Raw genomic sequence first — 24,475 nt, 5'->3', positions numbered from 1 at the left:
AAGCAAGTGGGAGCCATGAAGCTTTAAAGGATAGACTGGAGGGGCAGCTAGGGGGCACAGTGGATAGAGCACTGGCCCTGGAGTCAGGAGGACCTGAGTTCAAATGTAACCTCAGACACATAACACTAGCTGTGTGACCCTGGGCAAGTCACTTAACCCCACTGCCTAGCAAAAAGAAACAAACAAAAAAAGAATGGAAGGATATACTGGAGAGGGAAGAGACTGGAATTAGAAAGACTAGTAAGAAGACACAAGATGATAACAGCCTGAATTCACGTGGTAGCATCTGAGTAAAGAAGAAGGGATAGATTCAAGAGATAATAGAGAAGTATAATTAGTAGGACTTGGGACCTAAATGGATGTGGAAGGAAAGGGAAAGGGAAAGGAAGAATAAATGACTTAGGTTTCAATTTTGGTTAACTGGGTAAATGATGGTGCCATCAACAGAAATAAAGAAATGAGGAAGAACAGAGCAGAATAATAGGAAGCAGTAAAAGGTTTTAGTGGGGAAAGATAAGTTCAACTTTGAACATGTAAAGTTTGGCAGTGCTGGTATGGCATCCCCCAGAAGCTGGAGATACAGACCAGAATAAGAAGACACTGGCATTGGATATATAGATTTGGAAATCATTTGCAGAGATGATAATTTTAGATAGCAGAATGGGAGTAAATGAGAGAAATGGGAAAGATTATATAGAAAGAAGAGGTATAAAGGAAGAGTCTTAGGGAATACCCACACTTAAAGGGCAGGAGAAATATGATGAACCAATGAAAGACATTAAAGAGGTGCAGATGAGAAACTAGGAAAAAAAACTACAGAAAATAATATCCAGGAAACTAAGGGGAGAAAAGAATATTTAGAATGAAGAAGTGGTCAGCAGTGCAAATGCTGCAGGCAGGTGAAGGGGGAGGAGGACTGGGTAAATATCACTGGAGTGACAATTAACTGGTCATCAGTGAAGCTGCACTGAGTTAAGAACCGATTCTTAACACTGGTTCAGAAATTAGGCCAAAAGGGCGTTGAGGTCTGAGTTGTGAGTTGTGAGGAGTGAAAGGAGCAAGTATATAACACTCTGAGGAGAAAAAAGAATATACTGTTGAGGGAATGACAAGGTGGGAAGAGGGAGAAAGGGACTATTTAGAAATTCATCTCTCTGTCTATCTATCTAGCACTGGAGCTGTTTGAGAATGTTTGCTGGCAGTGGAAAAGTTAGTAAGCAGGGAAATATGATAGAGGAGATGATCAATGGAAAAAATCTTGGAAGTGATGGAATGCAAGAGTACAAGATAAGCCTTGGCAAAGAAAAGAGTCACTTAATTCTCTTAGACTGGTGCAATGGGAAAAAAGGATAGGTATCTTTAGCCTTTGATACAGCTTTGTCCAGTTACTACAAGAGGCATTTACACTTCTATTTATTTTCCTTAATTGTAGAGTTCCAGAGATTTCTATCTTGCTCTATAATTACCAGAACGACAAGGTAAAATTTAGTTTAATGAATGTAACTTGTACATAAGCAATTTTCAACAAATTAATGTCTTAACTAATTATTTAACCTATAAACTAGCGAGCATGGAAACAAAATAAAATGGATCATGACCTACCATTCAGCAATTCAATAAGTGCTGGAATGATCCCTGATTTGGCTAGCAGTGCAGCACAAGAATCATCCATAGACACAGTTCCAATCATTATAACCACTTCTAAAACAAGATCATCTTCGGCAGCACCTAGTGAAGTCAAAGAGTGGAAATTGCTCATTAAAAAAAAAAATCAAAAAAAGAAACAACTTTTCATGAAATCCTACTATAGCATCAACCTGCCTTTAAGAAAAAACATTAAAGACTATAAGACAGTATCATATTTTCTACCTCTTAAATTCTTGCACACACTTGCAAACTCCTAATTTTGCTGTGGTTCAACTGAAAAGAGAAGGGGAAAATGAACCTTGCTCTTGGAGACCTGCTTGGAAAGTGGAAGAGTCAGGAGTTGGGGAAGGATGAGATTAAGAAAAGTGGAAGGTAAGAAAACACTAATAAAAAACAATAAAATATGCAAGAGAAGGCTCATCTCTTTTATGGGGGGGAGGAAGAAAAGCTTGGCTTGCAAAGCAATGGCCTAAAGTGATATAATAGCACTGTAATAAACTGTTTAGTTAAGACCGTCACATCTAACTAAAGAGAATGAGTGACAATGTAAAATCAAACACCTGGGACAGACCTGGTTTAAGTTTATCCTTGAGATATGGAGCCAACTTGTACTCTTTGAGAACCAGCTCCCAATCCAAGTCAGGGATGGTAAGATTTGCTAGGGTCCCCAAACATTCTATCACAAATTCCTCTTCTTCATCATTAGAGATCTGAGCTGCAAGATCCCCAACATAATCCTAAATAAAACACAGAAATGGGTACATAAAAGTTAAATAAAAGCACAAAGGTGTTATTCTTCTCTGGTCTACTGTGGACTAATAATATTATTTAATATAAAATGTCTCATTTGCAAAAATTTAAAGTGGCATGTTAAGTGAAGCATATTGTAAACAAATCCACTCGAGTCCTTATTCTGTTAGTATTTCTTTTTTCTTTCTTTCTTTCTTTCTTTCTTTCTTTCTTTCTTTCTTTCTTTCCTTCTTTCTTTTTTTTTGTAAGGCAATTGGGGTTAAGTGACTTGCTCAGGGTCGCACTGCTAGTGTCAAGTGTTGAAGTCCTCCTGACTTCAAGGCCAGTGCTCTATCCACTGCGCCAGCTAGCTGCCCCTCTCTTAGTATTTCTAATATTACTCCAGAATTTTACTTTTCAGCACAAGCACATTTTCATAACCCAATAAAATATAAGATTTGACTAAGAAGAAATGACTTGGCATTTATGCTTGCATATGAGTGGTTCTGTATTATTAAACTATTAGATTTTAAATACCTTGAACACAAAGACTATAAATATATACATGCATATTTTTATGTATATATTTTTAAAAAGAGATTTTTTTTTATCATGAATTTACTCATTAACAAATACAGATACTCCAAGATACAAAAAAGAACAGGAAAGAAGATTGTATAAAAAAAACTGTAAACTTCTGTTACACAGCTTATGGGTTTTTTTTAAAAAGAAATATACAGAGTATGTATGCATACATATATGTCACACAAAAACAAAATCACTTCATTTGTAACCCCTTCTGTACTTCTTTTTCCCTTCTCCCCACCCAAGTCTATCAGTTGCTTTTCAGTCCTGTCTGATTCTTCACAACTTTATTCAGGGTTTTTTTGGCAAATATACTGGAGTGGTTTGCTATTTCCTTTTCCAGCTCATTTTTCAGATGAGGAAACTGAGGCAAACAAAGTTAATTCAGTGACTTGCTTAGGGTCACATAGCTAGTAAGTGTCTGAGGCCAGATTTGACTGCAGAAAGATGGGTCTTCCTGACTACAGGCCAGGTACCCTATGTATTGTGCCATCTAGCTGCTCTCTCTACCCTCTCTGCCCCTGGAATTGAAGGCCTTCATTGTAATAAATATGTAGAGCTAAAAAAATAAAATCAACTCATAGCCATGTCTGGGAATGCATACCCATTCTACACCTCCAGTCCATCACCTTTCTGCTAAAAGGTGGGAGGTCTGTTTTACCATTGGTATTTTGAAGTCATGATTGGTTGTAGCTTTGGTTAGGGTTCTATGGTCTTTCAAAGTTACTTCCTCTTAAGTGATTATTTGTGGCCTTCACATAAACAGTTTTTATGGTTCTGCTCATTTCACTTTTCATCAGTTTACACAAGACTCTCCATATTTATATGAATCTACAAAATTTCATTACATTGCTATATGTCAGTTTGTTCAAAATAATATCTATTTTGCTTCCAGTTCTTTGCAACAACAAAAAAACACTACATTTTTTTTAGGTAGGTCCTTTCCCTTTGCCCTTCCTATGCTTGAGGTGTATGCCTAACAGTATCACTGGGTAAAAGGGCATGTAAAGTTTAATGATTTGGGGGTATAGTTGCAAATTATTTCCCAGAATGGTCAAACCAGTTTGCAGCCCCATCAACAATGCATTTAGTGTGCCTGTCCTCCCATAACACCCCAGCAATTGCTAACTACTTCTTTTCATCATCTTTGTCTACCTGATGGATTAGAAGAATATCAGAATTGTTCTAATGGGCATTTTTCTTATTATTGATTTGGACTATTTTTCTATATGGTCATTGATAACTTATACTCTCAGACTATGCTAATGAATGTTTAACAACCGAATCTCTCTCTCTCTGCATGTACATATGTACATCTATACTATATATGCATATACATGCACTTTTAAGTATACTCTGCATTATTAACTTTTTTCATCACCTTCTTAAGTCCAGAAATTAATAAAACAATAAGTCAAGTCATAATAGTATTTACTGATTTCCAAGATGAAAAAGCTCATACTACAAATTTAACAACTGAGCCAGTCTGAGCTGGCTCTAGTGCAAGCCTGCTATACTTTCTACATCTAACTGTCCATTTCATCTTTTACGATAATCTCTACTTATTTATATAAGAATTCTCCCCTTGTGAAAACTCTTCCTTTGTCTTTAGTTTCTTTCATTGTATTACCTTTTATAGTTAAATTATATATCACTTTAGAGTTCATTATTGTATATAGCAATTTTTTTGTTTATTGGGTATTTTGTGATTTGCTGCTTTTCTAGTTTTTTTTTATTACATTCCCAGTTTATTAATTTCTTCTATCTTTTGTTGATGAACATGTTTAGCGAAATATAATTTCATCTATGAACTATAACAAGTTTTGGTATGTTGTTTCATTATTGTATTTTTAAAGATAAAATTATCTACCATTTCTATTATTTGCTTTTTAACCTATACATTCTGTAGTATTTTATTATTTAGTCTCCATTTAAATCTGAATCTTTCCTTTAAATTACTGTTATAACTTTAATTACGTTTAAGTTAATAAAAAATATGTTTAATGTCTCTGCTTTTCTACATTTGCTTATTTTTTTCTACCCTACTGTACAAGGTTGGTTTTTAAAGGTACCATATAAAGCTAAAAATATGTATATTCCTTTCAATTCTCATTCAATAGTCACTAGACTTCTACTATATCTAACTTATTCAAAAATTTTATTCAGTTCTTTCATTGTTCTTGTTGAGGAAGCATGTCCTAGGCATGTCAAACCAACACTGCAACCAGGACCACCATCTCTTAAAAAGATCCTGATAGAGAAAACTGAGGACCCTGAATCGAAGAGCCTTGGGAATAGCAAAGTCCCTCAGGCTATTGGACCTGTTTTCTTTAGGAGACCCTCCAGCATTATTGAGGGAAGAAATCAGTGTGGAGAAGAGGCCAACTTTCTTCACCACCACTACCAACTGGCCAGCTGCAATCAACAGGCAGATAAGTGAAGTAGTCCTTGGGGGTAGCAATGTCCCAAAGACCACCCATCCTTCTTTTGACTGAACCCTCACATAAGCAGCTCTTGTGAACAAGCCAGCCATCCCCACCAACTGCCAAACAACTGCCACCCACAGAGAAGGCAGGCTAAGTTAGCTAAAGCAGCAAGGCACCCCGAGTAAGAGACCAGAGGCAGCATTTGCTTGGTGAGTCAAACCCAGTGAGTCATTTTCACATGGGCCACTGTCTCCACAGACCCTGATACTGACAGCCCAAGACCTTGAACTCAAGAGACTTTGGAACATCAGTGCTTCCAGGTAAGTGTCAAATGGTTCATCATCAGAGATATGATTTTATCAGGGGAAACGATTTTTTTAAAAGGGAGAGTACCATCTGCTTTGCCTTTGTACCCTAAGGACCATGAGAGTTTTCCATCTGATTTGCAGCTAAAACCTTCCATATGTGTTGCCTCTTTTATTAGAATGCAAGCTCTTTGAGAGCAGGAACTCACTTATTTTTCTACTTGAAATCCCGGCACTTAGCACAGTGTTTTGCCTGTTAACACTTAATGTTTCATTTATTTATTGTTTTTTGCTTGATCTAAGTCTGAAAGGGCACATTAAGGACTCAGTTATTGTTTTGTTATCTATTCCTCCCTGTTGTTCAATTAGTTTTTCCTTAAGATATTTAGATGGTATGTTATTTGGTGCATATATATGTATATGTGTATAAACATATGTACACACACACACACACACATATATTATATATATGAGTTAACAGTTCATTATTTATGGTACTATTAAGGATACTGCAGTTTTTCTGCTTATCTCTTTTTATTTTAAAGATATTTTATTGATATATTTTGCTCTATGTAACATGCCTCCTTAAAAAAATTTACAAACATTTCTTTTCTCTCCTTTCCATTCCCTGGGCCTGCTGAAAAATTAACAAAAGAAGGAAAAGAAAACCCTCATAACAATTTGCATTGTCCAGCAAAACAAATTTTCACATCGGCTATTTTCTCAAATGTATATCTCACACTGATCTTAAATCCACCACCTTTCTAATAGGAGGTGAGTAGTGTGATTTATTTTTGGTCCTTTGAAATCATGGTTTATCATGGCATTGATAAGTGTTCCAAAGTCTTTCAAAATGGTTTTTCTTTATAATGTTATCATTGTATAATTGTTTTCTTAGTTCTGCTCACTTCATTCTGCATTGGTTTATAGATATTCTCAGTAAATTATCCATTTTCTCATATCTTATGGCACATTAATATTCTACTTGTTTATCTTAAAAGAGAAGTAATTTTTAAAAAACACTTTAAAAAAAACTGTTGCCTTGTCTGAGATTATGACTATCACTGTTTTGGCTTCACCTGAAACTCATCTCCTCATCTTAACTCTGTGTTAATATCTTTATATCTGGGGCCAATATGCTTAGTCCTTTTAAGCCTGTGCAGAGTGTTATCAGTGTGCTTAGACGATATAATTTCCACATGGAAGAGTTAAGAAGAGGAGCTAAAGTAGTCATAAACAAAATAAATACTTTTATGAGGGGGAAGGAATGATAGGTGATTAATCCCAGTCACACTTAGAATATGACCACCTACTAGTAAGTATGTTTTTCCTTCCATCAGATCCTATTACAATATTTCTTCTCTTGGCCAGCTAACCCACTCCTTTTACAAAGGAAAAAAAGATGGCAAAAGGGGGTAGTATTATCACTAATAATCTAATGGTCTGATTTTCAATTTTTCCCTTTCTGCCCCAGGCCTTAGTTGTTGTATCTTTCCCTTTATTTCTCTCCTTTTAATTCCCCCTTTATAATTCAACTTCCTTGGGTAAGTTTTATTTTGTTTGTGACTATTTCTTCTCTACTTCTACCCTCTATCTCCACCTGTTGCTCTATTGATATTAATGCACTCAACTCTGTACATATATCAATGTGAGGGAGAAATAGGGCACAGTATATAAATATGTGTGTGTGTGTGTGTGTGTGTGTATGTACGTGTGTGTATTCTCCTTTCCTTCTCCTTGTTCTGATAAGATGGAAACTCCTGAACTTACTGCTTTGCCACTCTCGTCTTTACGTCTATATATTCTTTTTAATTATGAAAATGAATTTATTAAGCATTTACTATGTCAAGCACTATGCTGGGTACTGAAGATACAAACACAAAAGAAAAAAATAGTTCCTGCCCCTCAAGAAGTTTACATTCATTTTAAAAAAAGATTATTTTATTAATATCCTTTGTTTTTACATTGCTACATTTCTTCCCTGGATCTCTCCAGAAAACCATCCCTTACAACAATGGTTTTTTTTTTAAAGAGGAAGGGGAAAAAATTCAGTAAATCCAATCAACACAATAAAAAAAATCTGCTATTCTATCATATGCAGTATTCTACATCTGTGGACTGTACTTCCTCTCTCCACGAAGGAGTTTGGGGAAGCGTGTTCTCATGTCTCTTCTCTGGGGACAAGTCTGTTCTATCTAATTTCACAATACTCAGTTTAGATTATTTTTGGTGGCTGTTCTTTCTATTTATATTGCTGTAGTCATTGTGTATATTGTTTTCCTGGCCCTGTTTACTTCATTTTGCTTCAGTTCAAAGAAGTGTTTTTATGATTCTCTGTATTCGTCATGTAATGAGAATTATTGTAGGCAGCAACTCCTAACAAATGAGCAATTACACAGGAGAAGTGGTATAAAAGATTATCCCAGAGAAATAAATGATAAGGAAAAAAGATAGACTAGTAAAGGATAACTAATGTTCTTATCATTAATTCCACTAGTATCCATGCAATGTCAAGTGAATGCAAAGAATGCCCCAGGAAAGTTGGATGGACTTACTAAGGTATACTTATGGCAGAGTTTGGACCAAAGTTATACAGTATGAGTGTTGGAAGGAATATCTACAACAATGAGATCAAAGATGATGATGTATTATAATAATATCTTGCATTCATATAGAATCTTAAGGTCTAAAAGCACTTTAAATACATAATCTCATTTGATCCTAATAAAAACTCTGTAAGGTAGGTGCTATTACAACTCTCATTTTACTGATAAGGAAACAGGCTCAGAGACGTAGAGGGACTTGTCCAGGGTCACACAACCAATCAGCGTCTGAGGCAAGATAGGAACCCAGTTCTTTCTGACATCAAGTGTAAAAATCTATCCACAACTTGGTGCGACCTCTCCAACACACTAAATAGAATAAAAAGTGTTCTATCTATATAGGACAGAACTTGACACAAGTTAGCCCATAATAAAGCATATGTGCTTACAATAAACAAATTTTTAGTTGGTCCATCATGCTGAGAAATGTTCCTAATCATCTTCATCAACAGTGGATCCTTGAATTTTAGAGCCCTCTTCATAAGCATCTTCAGTCCATTTCCTATAGACAAAAAAATACTAAGTATACCAAATACAATTCAAGTTTAACTTTAGTTCAAGAAAATGAAGAAAAAAAACCTCAATACCAGTTTACTAACAAATAAGTGATTAAAAGAGAAGCAAACATGAAAAAAAGTTTCTTTCCAGAAAATGTGTAAGTTAACCAGTATGAATTTTGGACAACCCAAGGGAGACTATAAAATTCCACTTAATGTTCAATGTTACCACTCAAGAACAAGAACATACTATATTTCCATCTATAATACAAGAGCATTTTAGGACTTCATATTAGTAGTGTCTAATACCTGCAGAGACTAAAGCCAAAGAAGATGGCTCCTGAACGACCTGCAGTGGTGTCTGTCCATCATATAACCTATACCTTAATGTTTTGCTAATTGCCTAATTGTATCCTGTGTTCAAAGATAAGCAGTAAGAAACTCAAGATCACTGACCTTCACAAATTAGCTGTACATTCCTCTTGTTGGCAGCAAGGTTGATGCAGAAGGAGATAAGCTCTAGGTCAATTCGTTCATCAGAGCACTCAAAGAGCATCTTCATTAGCTAGCAATAAACACACACACACATGCACACCACCAGTTATATCACCAGAACATTTGAAAACTCAAAAAACAAAAGAATGACAACAAACTATGCACACTGTATTTTATATTATACACTCTGTGGCAACAACAAAAACTTCATAATCAAGAAATAAACACATAATGAAAAGTTAATCCAATGCATGACACTGGCCAATGGCATTACTGTCTTCTTTTGGGAACTAATAGGTTAATACATATGAACGGTCAGAATATCTGATGACTGACTAAACATTTAAGTCAGGTACTCAGGGAAGCCATGTCTCATTCCTCTCCAGGCTGCACTCTGGACTTTCTTCACCATGCCCCCGACCTAAGTACACTGATTTCCCACCCTCACCCCAAACCCAATTTTGTGCATTGTCTTCTCCCATTAGAAATGTCCTTGAGGGTATGGACTGTCTTTTTTTTTTGCTCCTATTTATATTCCCAGAACTTAGCACTGTGTCTGGCACATAGTAAGCGCTTTATAAATGTTTACCGAGTGACTGATTGAATAAGTATGTACTGAACTCTTGCAGCAATGGGCCCAGGACTACACCAGGTGCTATGGGAAATATAGAGTAAGTTTGAACATATTTTTGTATGACTGGCTTACATTATGACTAAAGAGACAAAGCCTGATGCAGAAGAAATAACTATGATGCAAGGAGATGATGTACAACACAACTAAATTATACACATATGTACTACAGATACACACACATCTATCTTTACACATGTATGTGTTATGGTATAGACTGCAAGAACAAAAGATGTTCAGAAAAGAGTGAAAAATGGGTTGTGGAGCAATTTTACAAAGGCTTCATGAAAGGGATGAGCAAAGGATAATTGCTACCAGTAAGTATGATATATTTGAACGTTTCTTTTAAAGGTCATAATAGCTTTAGGTAGAATAGATTCTTTTTTTTGGTGAGGCAATCAGGGTTAAATGACTTGCCCGTGGACACACAGCTATAAGTGTCAAGTGTCTGAGGCCGGATTTGAACTCAGGTCCTCCTGACTCCAAGGCTGGAGCTCTATACACTGCGTCACCTAGCTGCCCCTAGAATAGATATTTTAAAAACATAGGGAAGATCTTTTAATTTTTATGACTGTCATCAAAAATTATTTCCTAAATACTCCTACACTAACTCTTGTTAGTTATCGCCACTGAAGATGCTGAATGACATTCAGAATCCAAAAAATTCTCAACTGGCTTGACTAATAAATTGAATCTAATAAGATGGAATTTAATAGAGACAAACTTTTCTATTTAGGTTAAAAATCAACTTCATAAGCATAGGATTGGGAAGGCATATTTAGACAATAGCAGATAGGAAAATGATCTAGGGAGTTTGTATTAGAAATTTACAGCTAGAAAGAACCATAGAGATTCTTGAAGTCTAATGCCTTTCAGAAGGTTAAAAGATTTTACTGATGAGGCCCAAGTGCTCTTTCCCTTATAAATAATTATTTTTGTGGACTGTAAGATTAACACGGTTGAACAGTATGTCACAATAGCCAAAAAAAGTAATGTAACGTAATGTTCTTACTCATGTGGTGATTAACAAACTGGAAAATGTTGTACAACTGTGCTGACTGGGTCCACTACAAATTTATGCTGTCTAATCACAATGGGGCCCTAACTGTGGCAAGGAATTCTTTTCCTCCTCCTTAATTGATTTTTTGGCCTACTCTTCACAGTGGCTATTCCAAACTTTCTATTTGAACCAGATGTGTAATATAGTAGAACAATGTACTTTGGGGTTAGAAAGACCAGAGTTCAAATCCTACTTCAGACACTTACTAGCTAACTAGCTGTATGATTCTGGGCAAGTGATTTTCCTTCTCAGTTTCATAAAATGAGGGAGTCAGACTCAATGGCCTCCAAGATTTCTTCCAGTTCTAAATCTAGGATCCTATGATTCTCCTCCCCTTCACTTCATCTCATAAAGCCTCAACAACATCCCCCCTGTCCTCTCTCTTCCTTCACATCATTCTCGTAAGAGTGGCCCTTTTTGGCCTCATTTCTAAAATATATAGAGAATTAAGACAAATTTATAAGAACACAAGCCATTCCCCAATTGATAAAAGGTCAAAGGATATGAACAGACAGTTCTCAGATGAAGAAATTAAAGCCATCTATAGTCATATGAAAAAATGCTCTAAATCATTATTGGTTAGAGAAATGCAAATCAAAACAACTCTGAGGTACCACATCACACCTACCAGACTGGCCAACATGACAAAACAGGAAAATGATAAATGTTGGAGAAGATGTGGGAAAATTGGAACACTAATGCATTGTGGGTGGAGCTGTGAAATGATCCAACCATTCTGGAGAACAATTTGGAACTATGCCCAAAGGGCTATAAAAATGTGCATACCCTTTGACCCAGCAATAGCACTTCTAGAGATATATCCCAAAGAGATCATACAAATGGGAAAATGACCCATATGTACAAAAATATTCATAGTAGCTCTTTTTGTGGTGGCAAAGAATTGGAAATTGAGAGGATGCCCATCAATTGGGGAATGGCCGAGCAAGTTGTGGTATATGAATGTAATAGAATACTGAACAGGCTGACTTCAGAAAAACCTGGAAAGACTTGTATGGTATGATGCTGAGTAAAGTGAGCAGAACCAAGGGAACATTGTATACAGTAACAGCCATGTTGTGCAATGACTGATATTGATAAACTTAACCCTTCTCAGCAATACAAGGATTGAAGACATCTCCAGGGGCCTCGTGATGGAAAATGCTATCCACATCCAAAGAAAGAACTATGGAAGTTGAATCACTATCATTTTTTTTTCTCTTCTGCTGAGTTTTGTTTCATCTTTCTAATGGTTCCTCCTATTGGTTTTAATTTTTACTTACAACTTCACTAATGTGAAAATATGTTCAATAAGAATATAAATGTATAGCCTATATGAGATTGTGCACTGTCTTGGGGAGGGTGGTGGGGAGGAAGGGGGGAGAAAAATTTTAAACTTTTTTTTTAAATTTAAAGCATATGGAAGTGATTGTTGCTAAATCAAAATAAGTTAATAAAAAAAAAAACACAATCAAAAAAAAAAAAAGAGTGGCCCTTTTTTTTCCCTTGCCCAGAACAACCCTTGATCCCATTCTTTCTTGCCTTTTCTATAGTACTACCTCTACGGTCATCCTCCTTCTCTTCCTTATCTTTAATCTCTCCCAGTCTACTAGTTCTTCTGTGGTGCCTATAAACACTTTGTAGTCTTCTCAACTCAAAACAAACAAAAAAAACCTCTCACCAAATCCCACTAGCTATTATCCTATATCTCTCCTCCCTTTCTTAGATAAATTCCTAGAAAAAGCTATCTAGGGTCATTGTCTCCACTTCCTCTCATCTCACTCATTTCTCAACCCTATGAAATCTGGTTTCCAATGTCATCATATTACTGCAACTGTTCTCTCTAAAGTCAATCTAATCTCTCAACTGACAAATCTGCTGACCTTTTCCCAGTTCCCATTCTCCTTGACATCTCTGAAGCATTTGACAATGTCAATCGTCTTTCTGGATACTCTCTTCTCTCTAGGATTTATTCTATGCCATTTCTCTCTCCTGGTTCTCCTACCTGCCTAAGCCTTTCCCCTTAGTCTCCTTTGCTGGATCATCATCCATATCGTACCCACTAACTGTGGGTGACCCACAAAATTCTGTTCTAAGCCCTCATCTTTTTTTTCTCTGTACTCTCTGGGTATACAAATTGGCTCCCATTGGGTTAATTATCATGTCTATGAAGATGACTCCTACAGCTATACATCTAGCCCTAAGCTCTCTCTCCAAAGCTCTGGTGTTGCACCATGCACTGCCTATCAGATATTTTACACTTCATGTTCCAGTGACATCTTAAATGCAGTATGTCCAAAAAGAACTCATTCACTTTCTCCCCCAAACCAACTTCTCTTCTGAACTTCCCTGTTACTGTTGTGGGTTGTACAATGATTTGTGTTGTCTTCTGGTCACCCAGGCTTACAAGTTTGATGTCATCCTTGACTCCTCCATTCTCACTCATTAAAATTAAATTATCATTTCTTTCTTGTCTCCACTCATATAATCACAAGCCTAATTCAAAGCTTTATCATCTCTCATCTAGACTGTGTCACTTTTGTCTTTGTATCTCTACACTGAGTATAGTGACTGGTATACAGAAGGGGCTTAATAAATGCTTGTTGATTAATTATGATCTCCTGTCCCAAGATGCTGAATTAGAAGAAAGAGAAAATAAAACAAAATCTTTGCTAAGTAAAAAATGAAAACCTCTACTGAAACGGAAGCAATTTTGAAAGTTATTTTATACTTAGAGAGGACTAAACAAACTATGAATTGGCTTTAGAGAAGAAATAACATAGAATTTAAAGGAGGCAGATCCTAAATCATCCATGAAATAAAGATGATATTTTAAAAGCAGGTGAATTTGGCATATTTATGATTTATGACTTAGAAGTACTTCTGTGCTTTTTAAATTGTAGTAAGGCAGGTGAATGGTTTAAAACATGTACAGATACTCTATTACGCCATTTCCCTAAAGGGATCCTTTTAACCTCTATGTTACAGATACTTGAATCTTTAGAATAACATCAGGAGCAACTAAAACCTAAGATAACTATATAAATAAAAAGATACTGTTATCAATTATTTAATCTACATTCACTAGATGTGTCCTGTAGCAGATTTCATTTGCCATACATACATCAACTGTCTAATATTGTAACAATCCTAAGTAACTGCAAACTAAATAAAAGTTTTAAGTCATAATGTTCTAATTAATGTAATTCATATTTATTTTACTTGGGGTTTTCACATTCCAATCTAAAACCTATTATAGATATCTTTCCAACCTTTACTGCTTTAAGATTAAAAAAAAAACAACTGGTTAATCTCTAACATGCCTTAAAGAATTATTCATGTCACAAACAAGAATTAACTAATCTGTGATTCCATAAAATTAACACTACCCTGATTTATGAGGTCAAAGGAGATGATAATTTAGGTGATGAAGTTATTACCTGTCAGCAATTCTCACATTAAACTCTTAAAACTTATTTGGTTTCTAATTATTTCTATAAATTTTTTTCCTAAGTCAAATTATATATTTTTTAACCTTAGCAAGTCTCTCACAAAATCAAGAGATATTAAAACTTAAAATGAATAGAATACATTCTGATACAGAATTAGTTCTTTATAATAAGAAAAAGAAACACTTCAATTCCAATTAAATGTACTCAAATTTAAAAATAATAGTTTAATATCAGCTCCACGTGTACCATTATACTTTTATTTAATTTGATTGCTACCCACGGCACTTCAAAAGTGAGTGTAATTGCTGCCAACTAGGAAATATTAAAATTAAATTTGTTCTGCTTTAACTATGTCCATTGTCATCTTTTACTGATTTAACAGGAAGGCCCTAAAAGGTCTACAGCTTGTGCAATGAAGAGGCAGTAGTGTTCAATCAGACAAGTCCCATATTGAGTATCAGATACCACAGACCCAGGACTGAAATCACTGTGTCTAGACTCTCTGGCACCTGACTTCACTTATTTACCAGTGACCAGAGGCCAACCCCCACCGCTCACTGTATTCACACACACCTCTGCACACATCTCCCCCGCCCCTCCCCTCCAACCCCCTGCCCAAACATCTTTGAATGATTATGCCAGAACTTTGCATGCCTCAGGAATCTCTCCTGACTGGCTACTCCCTAACTCTGCTGTTTGAAGTGATGCTCTGGTTTCTGAACTTCGGCAGATAATGGCAGGCAGGAGCAAAGGGTGCTGTCAGAAAGGACGTTTACCAGCATTCAGCTAAAAAGGAGCATGTAGATCAAAGAGGGGCCCAATAGGACAACTGTGGTGGAAAACATGTGGGTAGCTATGGAGATCCTTGCATACTGTTCTGTGGTAAAATATTAAATAACACCATGACATCATTACCTAACCATGTACTTTGATTGGCCATTCCATTACTAATAAATACTTTTTATAAGCATCTGGACGGCATTTGCACCTATTTAAACAAAACATACATTTTAGAGGTCTAAATAACAATGAACTGTTAATACCTATTTTTAACTGTTACTAGAATACAACCATTAACTCCTGACTTCCATAAGGATGCTTACCTGAGATAATCCACCCATCAAGACTATTAAAAAGCGAAAGAATCTATGACCTGACTAAAATGGCCCAGCACAAAGGTCAAGTAGAGATAAAGAGAGCACATCAGAAATAATCTGACACAGGGAAGGTAATATAATTGTGAGTACAGTGTGTATGAGCAACAGTGGTCACAATCACTACTTCTAGATATTCAGTTCTTTATAACAATGAATCTTACATTTGTAAGATTTATCTATTCATTCAATGGCCATTTACTAAATGAGTACCATGTCCAAACCACTGTACATGGCAGAGGGGGAGATAGGTCCCCTGCCTATTTATTTAACAACAGAGAGAAAAAAAAGTTTTAAATTGGAAAATGAATGAAGTCTAAAATAAAGAGATAGCTAGATGTCCTTAACTATCTTTCCCAATTTATTTATTTATGAAAATATTCATACTGATTTCCTGTTTTATTATTGTCTCTTATTTCTTACCTAAAACTGCTGAGTACAATTTCGAAGAACAAACATTCTATTAAACCCTATGAAATTTCAACATCAGATATGGCTTTAATAAGTGAGTTAACTGTTTGTGGTCACAGACCAGTTTAAAGCTTTACTAGCACTGTAAACACTGCTTTGAACAGCCAGTGTCTGCTGCTCTGAATAGAATGTTCGTTACAACTCAGGGAATGATTAGTGAAGTTAGAGGAATCACGGATCTAATTGAAATTTCCATGGTTCTTTTATATTGCAATAAATTTGGCACTGGGTAGTTATAAACCATGTCAACATTTCCCTTAAGTGTGCCATAATTGAGCCCTGAAGTGAAAGTTGTAGGTGGGCATCACTGCAGTAAGAAACATAGTCTACTGTATACATTTCTCAAGAAACTGCCTCCTTCCTATTAGCAAAACCAAGGAGAAGGATGTTTATGATAGACTTTGGTAATATAACTTTGCTGTTCCCATAAAAACTCAATGGTCAAAAAGAAAAAAAATTCTTGGCCTTTTGGAAAAGTTTGAGGAAATTTTAATCGAGAAACAAATCATAAATGTTCTGAAAACTTTCGATGGCAAATTCCCATTACAGTCATGTTTGATGTTAGAACATTTGTCAAGAAAGCATAAGTGTTGGTTAAAGTTCTTAAAAAGATAGAAGCACTATACATACGAGGCTTTGAACTCCAGGATCAATATTAACAATACCTCAAAAGATACACTAACACAGTAGTTTTTAACATGTTTATATTTCTATGTTCTTTTCCTTTTTAATAAAATTTCATGTTTAAATCTTTGGTCAGGACTGTAATTCTGAAAAAGGGGTTATAATTTAGAAAGTCAGAAAGAGAATTTTCTATCCCTATCTACTTTGCATTTCTCTTTTATTGACCCTAACTATCCTATAACTTTAAGCTGGGTAACACCCGTCAATCTAGACAAGGGCATTATTCTGGGTTGGCTGGTTTCCAGCTCATATCCTGTAATTCATGAAGTCTGGACACAGGATAGGATTAGAAAAGAAGCCCCCTTTGAAACTGCAAAGCAGAGGCCTTCAGGACACATGGAGCAGGAGGGCAGTAAATCACCTGGAATCCCCCCCCTCTGACAGGGCTACCCTTTTATTGAAAACTTGTTTTGACAAGGGGCTTGATGACACAGAGCACTGGCCATAAGCTGACACACAGCATTTTGATGAGAACACCTGTCTGTTAAGATTTGTTGCATATTCTTTTGAAAGAGATCTATTTTCCACAAAAAGCTATAATTAGGCTGCCTCTTGGAATAAAGGCCTAATGGCTTGTGAAATTTTTAGCTGTGTTCACCTTTTTTTTTTTTTAAACTAAAGCTAGGTGTAGCTCTAGTTCATTGATAGGAAACATAACTGTATTAAAACTTAATTTGGATGAGAGGGATACCTGTTCAAATTAGTGAAAAGACAACATTTTTTAAAAGTTTATTTCTTTCAAGGACTTGCTATGTAGTAACTCCAATTAAACTAACAGAATATTGCCTGGTAGAAATTTGTAGGAAACTTAAGAAGGATTTTATTCACATATGAACTGAGAATGGAAAGAGTTCTGGGTTTAGATAAAACTGGGTTCTAATCTATTTTGCTCTGCTACTTAGTAGGACATCAAATCTTGCCAAAATAAGTCATGTCCTTCAGAACACAGCCAAACTAAGCTACTATTTAATGCAAAATAAAAATTTTGCTTCACTTCAATAATAATAGCCAGAATATTTTTGGTAGAACATGAAGAAGAGGGCCCCAGGATGAGAAGGTATGACAGAGTGAAAACCGTACCACTGCAGAACCTAAGTTCCATGAAGGTAGGAACTATTTAACTTTTGTCTTTATCTCTAGCTCTTGGCAGAATGCATTGTACATATTAAGTACTTAATAAATGTAGATTGATTTACTGATGGAGAGATGAGATCATGGACTGTCTTTATGACTGTTTGACAATTCTTGAAGCGCTTGTCAAGAAAACCTAGGACCTGACTACTGACCCAAGATCATTATTAAGTGTCACAGAAGGTCAGAGTTGGAAACCTTAATTCCACAGCTACTTATTACAGGATATAGAGCTTTAGAAAACATTTAGTCAGCCAGGATCAAGGACTGGACATCTGCTCTGTTGCCCCTCCTGTGCCACAATGGCTGACCACACTCCTGACCCATGCCCCTTCCCCACCATGATGGAGGAGAAAACTCAAAGTTGGAATAAATCTTGGAAAAAACTGATCTGGTCATGGGTGAGAGTACCTCAACATTCCCCAGCCCTCTCTAAGCAACTCAGCCTTAGAACTCCACTGACTTGCCTTTATCACTGGGTAGAGAGCAGCAAGGACTAGCCCTCAGTCCTACCACTGGTGTGCCCAATCCTTTGGCCTTCCTACCTCTTCTGAGCATCACCCTCTGTTCTCTCGTACCCATTTCTGTCAGCTTCATCCCTCTGGTTGCCCACTCTGCCATCCTTTCTCTTGCACCCTCCTAGTGCAGTTGTAATCTGGTTTTAGAGTTAACAAGGGCTTGTGCTCCTTGCCCTACAAATTACTTTGTATTGACTTATATGGACATATCGTTCCATTACCCACCAAAAGAATGTTAACTCCTTGAGGATTAGGGCTGCTTTATTGTGTCTTCATATCCTCAATCCTAGTATAGTAGGTAGCATATCCTAAGTGCTTAATAAATGCTTGCTGACTTGGCTGGGTAGCCTGACATGAATAGGTGAGAAATCTTTCAGTCATCCTATTCCACATACACACCAGCCCATATCTCGCCTCCTCTGCAAGGGTAATCTCCCATATGTCAAATGCATTTAGTTGTCACCTCCACCACTTGGCATCCTTAACTTTCTTCCAGACAGCTCAGGCACTACCACCAATAGGGGGTCTTTGCTTTTCCTCTCATTTGTTCATATTCTCCTGCTTGAAGTTAGATAGCATTGTTTTCTATGTATTTTGAATCTGGCTCCTTGAGGAGAGGGTCACATCCATTTGTGTCTTTGCATATACAAAACTGTTTAATAAATGTTTGTCGAACTGAAATGATTCATTTAAGTATCAAAGTATAAAAGAAGTATATAAAGTATACATAAAAGTATAAAGAAGAAAAGAGGATTGGCAAGGAAGGTGCAGGGGAAGAAAAGTAAGAAAAATAGACATCTTGCAAATTTTTCTTAAAAAAGAAATACCTACCTGTGGTATACAATCAGTATATGCAAACATTGATTTGAATCGGTCATCCATGCTTATGTGGTAGAGGACACACATTGCTATTTGCTTGTAATTTTCATTTCCTGAAATGACAAATCACATATGATGATATTTTTAGTTTATGATGCACAAACATACAAAGAATGTGTTTAAATTCCTAAATGTTTACCCAATATTAACAATCTGACAAACTTTAAGTTCCCTACTTTAATTTGTTTTCAAATGACAATCAGAAGGCTTGAATCACACTCAAGTTATTTTTGAAAGACAGTAAGATCCTCAAAGGTGAAAGTGCTTTAACTGAAGTGAATATCTGAAGAAAAGAACTTTCAGAAAAGAATAATAAAACCATAATTATGAACAGTTGCTACTTTCTTATAGTGTATAATATAAGGCCAGAACATTTTATAATTTTCCTTTACCGACTTCATCATTGTATTGACTAACAATATATAGACTAAGCAAATTCTTTCCTTCCCTATTAGTATTAAATCCTAAAAACTATAGTTATTACATAGTAATAACTACAAAAAACAAAACACATCCTCCAATTAAATAACACCTTCCAAGTACAAAGGGCACTGTATTTAGAGTCACAAGAGCTGGATTTAAACCTAGCTCTGGACTTCACTGCCTTTGGACCAGTAACTAAACCTCTCTGAGCTTCAACTTCCTCATCTATAAAAATAAGGGAGTTGAATTAGAGGAGCTCTAAAATCTTCTTCCAACTCGAAATGTATAGAAAACTTTTATTTAAAAAACACCCCCCAAAGTCAGTGGCAAAGCTAGATGGATAGAACACTTTTCTAATAAAATATTTATTTTTAAGATTATTGTAGATTTTAAATGGCGGTCGCATGGGGCAGCAAATTTGGAGAAGTCCCTGGGTTTGTATCCTGGCTCTGCTGGGCAAGTCGCATGATTGTAGGATTACAGATTTACAGCTGAAAGGACCTAAAGAGTCACCTCATCTAACCCAATTGTTTCACAGATGAAACTGAGGCCCAAAGAGAAGTGTCTTGCCCAGATGACAATGGCAGAGCTGATTTATTTAACCTATTTATTTCCTACTTTGTAAAATGAGAGGATTGAACTAGATATTCTCTAAACTTCTAACTCATTGTCTTCCTCTCCTCCTCAACTCCTGCCCTTAAAAAGGGGGACTTCAGTGTCCATACTGATGACATCTCAAACTCTCAAACTTTCCAGTTCCTCACACAAGGATAGTCAGATCCTGGATCTTACCATTATCCACAAATGTTCTATTTCTTCAATTGAAACAACTGACCTCACTCTGAACATGACTCTCTCACTAGGCCTCACTGCTCCTAAATCTATTCTTCACCCTCCTTCATGGAAACAACTACTCACTCCACCCCTCTCGGCACCTCACTTTCTTTCCTTTCTAATCTTGACCCTATTCAATTCATCTCCTTACGGTCATCAATCTTTGAATGCTTCTCCCCACCCAAACTAAGAAAAAACTTCAGCCCTGGATTACTCCTACCATCCCACTCCTCAATTACAACTCATGTGCTGCTGACTAAAGCTGGAGGAAGTCACAAATTGCTGTCAGGTACATCACAAATTTATGTTATACAAGTGAAACTGAGTCATCATTGCAAGGCAAATCTCTTTTTCCTCTTAAATTGATTCCCTATTTCACCCCCACAGAAACTATTCCAAACTTTCTTTTTTCCTCAAAACTCCAACACTTTCCATCCTTCCCTTTCTCTTGGTTGACGATCTTGCCTCTTGATTTACAGAGAAAATTAAAACCATTCAACGTGACCTCCTTCTTCTACTCATCTCAAAGCCCCTTGATATTATCTCTCATTCTCCAATCCTGTTCCCCAGTCTGATAATGAGGTGGTCCTTCTTGCCAAGGCAAAACCTTTATGTGTGATCTCAACCCCATCCCGTTCCTTCTCCAGCCAGGTGTAGCATCTACTATTTCCCTCTCTCTAATCTTCAATCTTTTCCTATCTACTGTTTCCTTAACCACTGCCTTCAAGCAAACAAGCATCTGTTTCATTCTTAAAAGACCTTCACTAAATCCTGCCATCTCTTTAAAGTTACCATCCTGTTACTCTCTTCTCTTTCTTAGCCAGACTCCTAGGGGGGCAAGGTGGCAACAGTTTACATCCTTTGTCTCCACTTTCTCTTCTCTCCGTCACTCTTCAACCCTTCACAATCTGGCTTTCAACCTTATCACTCAACCGGAAGAGCTCTTTTCAGTTACCACCAATCTTAATGGCCAAATCTAATGGTATTTTCTAAATTCTCATCACCTTCCTGATGTCATGGTCCTCTTTGAGAATGAAGGACAAAAACAACAGCTGCCTCTGATACTGTTATTAGGGTTTTTTTTGTGACACTATGCTCTGCTGGTTCACCATCTACTGTTTAAATGCTCCTCCCACATCTCCTTTGCTGGGTCATCAACCATATCCTGTCCTCTAATGGTAAGTATTCTCCAAAGTTCTGTCCTGGGCCCTTTTTTCTTCTCCTCTATATTTTCTCAGGGACCTCATTAACTTCTATGAGTTCAATTATCATCTCTATGCAAATGATTCCCAGATCCATCCATCCATCTATGTATCTATTTATGTATCTATCTATCACCTGTTTGTCTGTCTATATCCAGTTTTCCCCTTGAGCTTTAGTTGTGCATCATCAATTACCTACTAAACATTTCAAATTGGATGTCCTGGAGATATATCAAACTCCACATGTTCAAAACAGAATTCTCCTTTCCTCCCCATTCTCCCAAACCCACTCCTCTTCCAAATTTCTTTATTTCAGCTGAAGGCTCTCCTAAAGCCTCCATTTTGAAAAGGGCCTAGACCAGCCAGCCTTCATTCTCCAGACTTCACCACCATACTCAGTTGCTTTCTCCCTCTTCCCCTGAGACTTCATCTCCCACTGGTGAATTTCTCCCCAAAATCAATTTCAAGGAAGAGCTCAGATCAGTCTCCTTCATTTTCTGGATTTTAACCCCAGACCTCCTTAGAGATGTCTCTCTCTCTTCCCCAATCCGTTCCCCCTCCCCAACTTTTTCAACTCCCTTTTAAGTGCTACCTTTCCCCATTAGAATGTTAAGCTCTCTGAAAGCAGGGATGTCTTTCTTTTTGCTTACATTTTTATCACCAGTGATTAGCATAGAGGCTGGCACAGAGTAAGTATTTAATAAATGCTTGTTGACTTGAAGGCATCACCATTCTTCCAGAGTAATAGACCATCAATATCCTTGACCCCTTCCTCACATAAAAACAATTAATTATTGCTGTTTTTTACTTAAATCTGACCCCTCCCTTCTACTTAACACAGCTAGTAGTTTTGTTCAGGCCTTCATCACACATCTTGCCTAGATTACTGCAACGGCCTAAGTGGTCTTCCTCCCTCAAGTTTCTCCTTTCTCCAGTTTATCCTACACACTGCTGCCAGAATGATTTTCCTGCATATATCTGACCATACCTCTCCTTTACTCAATAAACTCCAATGGTTCCCTACTGACTCTAGGATAAAATATAAACTCCTCTGTTTAGTTTTTGAAGCCTTTTACAACCTGGCCCCAACTATCTTTCTAGCTTCGCTGTACAATCCTTGCCCACCTCTGGAAGCCTGTAATGCATCCCAACTGGCCTCCTCTCTGTTCCTCATGCACTTGCTGCATCCTTCATTTGTGGAGGACACCTCCTCGTGACTGCTCCACACAATTCCACTTTATGACAAAATCTGAGGACCATTTTCTATACAAAGCCTTTTGACACTTCCCAAACTACTAGTGTCCTCCCTCCCAAACTACCTTGTGTTTAACTACTTGTTTGTGCTTATCTCTTTATATTTACTCTCTATATAGTTACAGACACACTACTAAAATGTAAGTTTCTAGAGAGTACAGATTTGTTTCATTCTCTTCGTACAGTGCCTGACACATGTTAAGTGATGATTCTTACTCTTGCTGATTGATGCTATTAACCTATAAATCACTGAGTATAATGGCAGGCAGGTGGTTTCCATGGACAAAAAACAAAAACAAAAACAAAAAAACCCATCTTTTATCTGGAAAAATGCCTTTACTTAGTGTGTTAACTTTTACCTCTAATTAACACAAAAATAACCAAAATTATTGAGGTCTAAGATACATGTTTTATATTCTCCAATTCTTTTATGCATTTTACTCAGCTCAGCTGGATTATATGTTCTTTGATGGCTGGTCGTAAATCATATAGGCTCATATGCCTATAGTTCCTAACACAGGGCTGAACACATAGTACATATCTAATCAACACTTGTGTGATCTCAATTTTTTTTTGTCGTTTTTGCTTTCTGCTGAGGCAGTTGAGGTTAAGTGACTCCCCAGGGTCACAGAGCTAGTAAGTGTCTGAGGCCAAATTTGAACTCTGGTCCTCCTGACTCCAAGGCCAGAGCTCTATCTACTGCGCCCCTCAATTTTTTAAAGCATTCAGTCAAGACAGGATCTAAGATGAGTAGATAATAAGAAAGAGATGCAATGTTACACATTAAGACAAAGTTAGGGCCCTGCTATCAGGCCCTGCCTCAGATTTGAGAAGTATTTTTAAGATTTTAGGGTTTCCTGCAAAACAAATTATATAGATATAGATATAGATATAGATATAGATATAGATATAGATATAGATAGATAGTACTTTGTAACTATTAAATGTTTATGTAAGTTAGAAACTAACATGGCAACCTACTTAATATCTTACATCAGCCATGTCGGCAGACAGATGAGCCAGACTCTGAGAGAACAGAGTCTACTCATCTTAGCTGTATTTATGATTGATATGAAATACCACAGCCAAATTGACCATGGAGGTTTCCACTAAACAAAAAAAAGAATGCCTCCATTGGAATTCTTTGCCTTTCATTTTCCACTTAAGGACCTGGACTTAACTCACAATGACTCAGTACTCCATATTCATTTGTGTGTCATTATATCTCAACGACATAATAATAGAGGCATTGAAATAAATTCTAGCTCAAATTACCAAGAAGAATTTTAGTACTTATTCTGACACCTCTCCCCTTTGTACAATAGGGAAAACATATTACAAAGTTACTTAATTTTTAGAATACGCTGAAATATAATTTTATTTCCACTCATCATAGAGTTTTAGAATTGAAAGGAACTTTAGACAGTATCTAATCTGTTAGTTTTATACAAAGGAAATAACATAGTGGCACATAGGCTACTTCATATTTGTAAGAATA

General features: G+C 36.5%; 1 protein-coding gene and 1 long non-coding RNA gene across 4 annotated transcripts in view; one reads left to right on the top strand and one right to left on the bottom strand.

Moving 5' to 3' along the window:
• KIFAP3 (kinesin associated protein 3) overlaps positions 1 to 24,475 on the bottom strand; it is a 210,867-nt gene that overhangs the window by 73,947 nt on the left and 112,445 nt on the right. For all 3 annotated transcript variants that reach the window (XM_020974677.2, XM_020974675.2, XM_078156503.1), the window contains exons 11-15: positions 19,217 to 19,317; positions 9,249 to 9,357; positions 8,685 to 8,797; positions 2,219 to 2,384; positions 1,603 to 1,728 (exon numbers count right to left, since the gene is read on the bottom strand). In XM_020974677.2, coding sequence (XP_020830336.1) covers positions 1,603 to 1,728; positions 2,219 to 2,384; positions 8,685 to 8,797; positions 9,249 to 9,357; positions 19,217 to 19,317 — 615 coding nt within the window. The remainder of the gene's footprint in view (positions 1 to 1,602; positions 1,729 to 2,218; positions 2,385 to 8,684; positions 8,798 to 9,248; positions 9,358 to 19,216; positions 19,318 to 24,475) is intronic.
• LOC144457834 (uncharacterized) lies at positions 5,020 to 12,318 on the top strand. The gene is made up of 3 exons (XR_013487376.1): positions 5,020 to 5,707; positions 6,348 to 6,466; positions 12,093 to 12,318. It is a non-coding gene; the product is annotated as an uncharacterized LOC144457834 (long non-coding RNA).

This window comes from Phascolarctos cinereus, unplaced genomic scaffold (genome assembly GCF_003287225.1).
Source record: "Phascolarctos cinereus isolate Bilbo 61053 unplaced genomic scaffold, phaCin_HiC Scaffold_5;HRSCAF=322, whole genome shotgun sequence".
Classification (NCBI taxonomy): domain Eukaryota; kingdom Metazoa; phylum Chordata; class Mammalia; order Diprotodontia; family Phascolarctidae; genus Phascolarctos; species Phascolarctos cinereus.
This window is presented reverse-complemented; position numbering and strand designations above follow the sequence as displayed.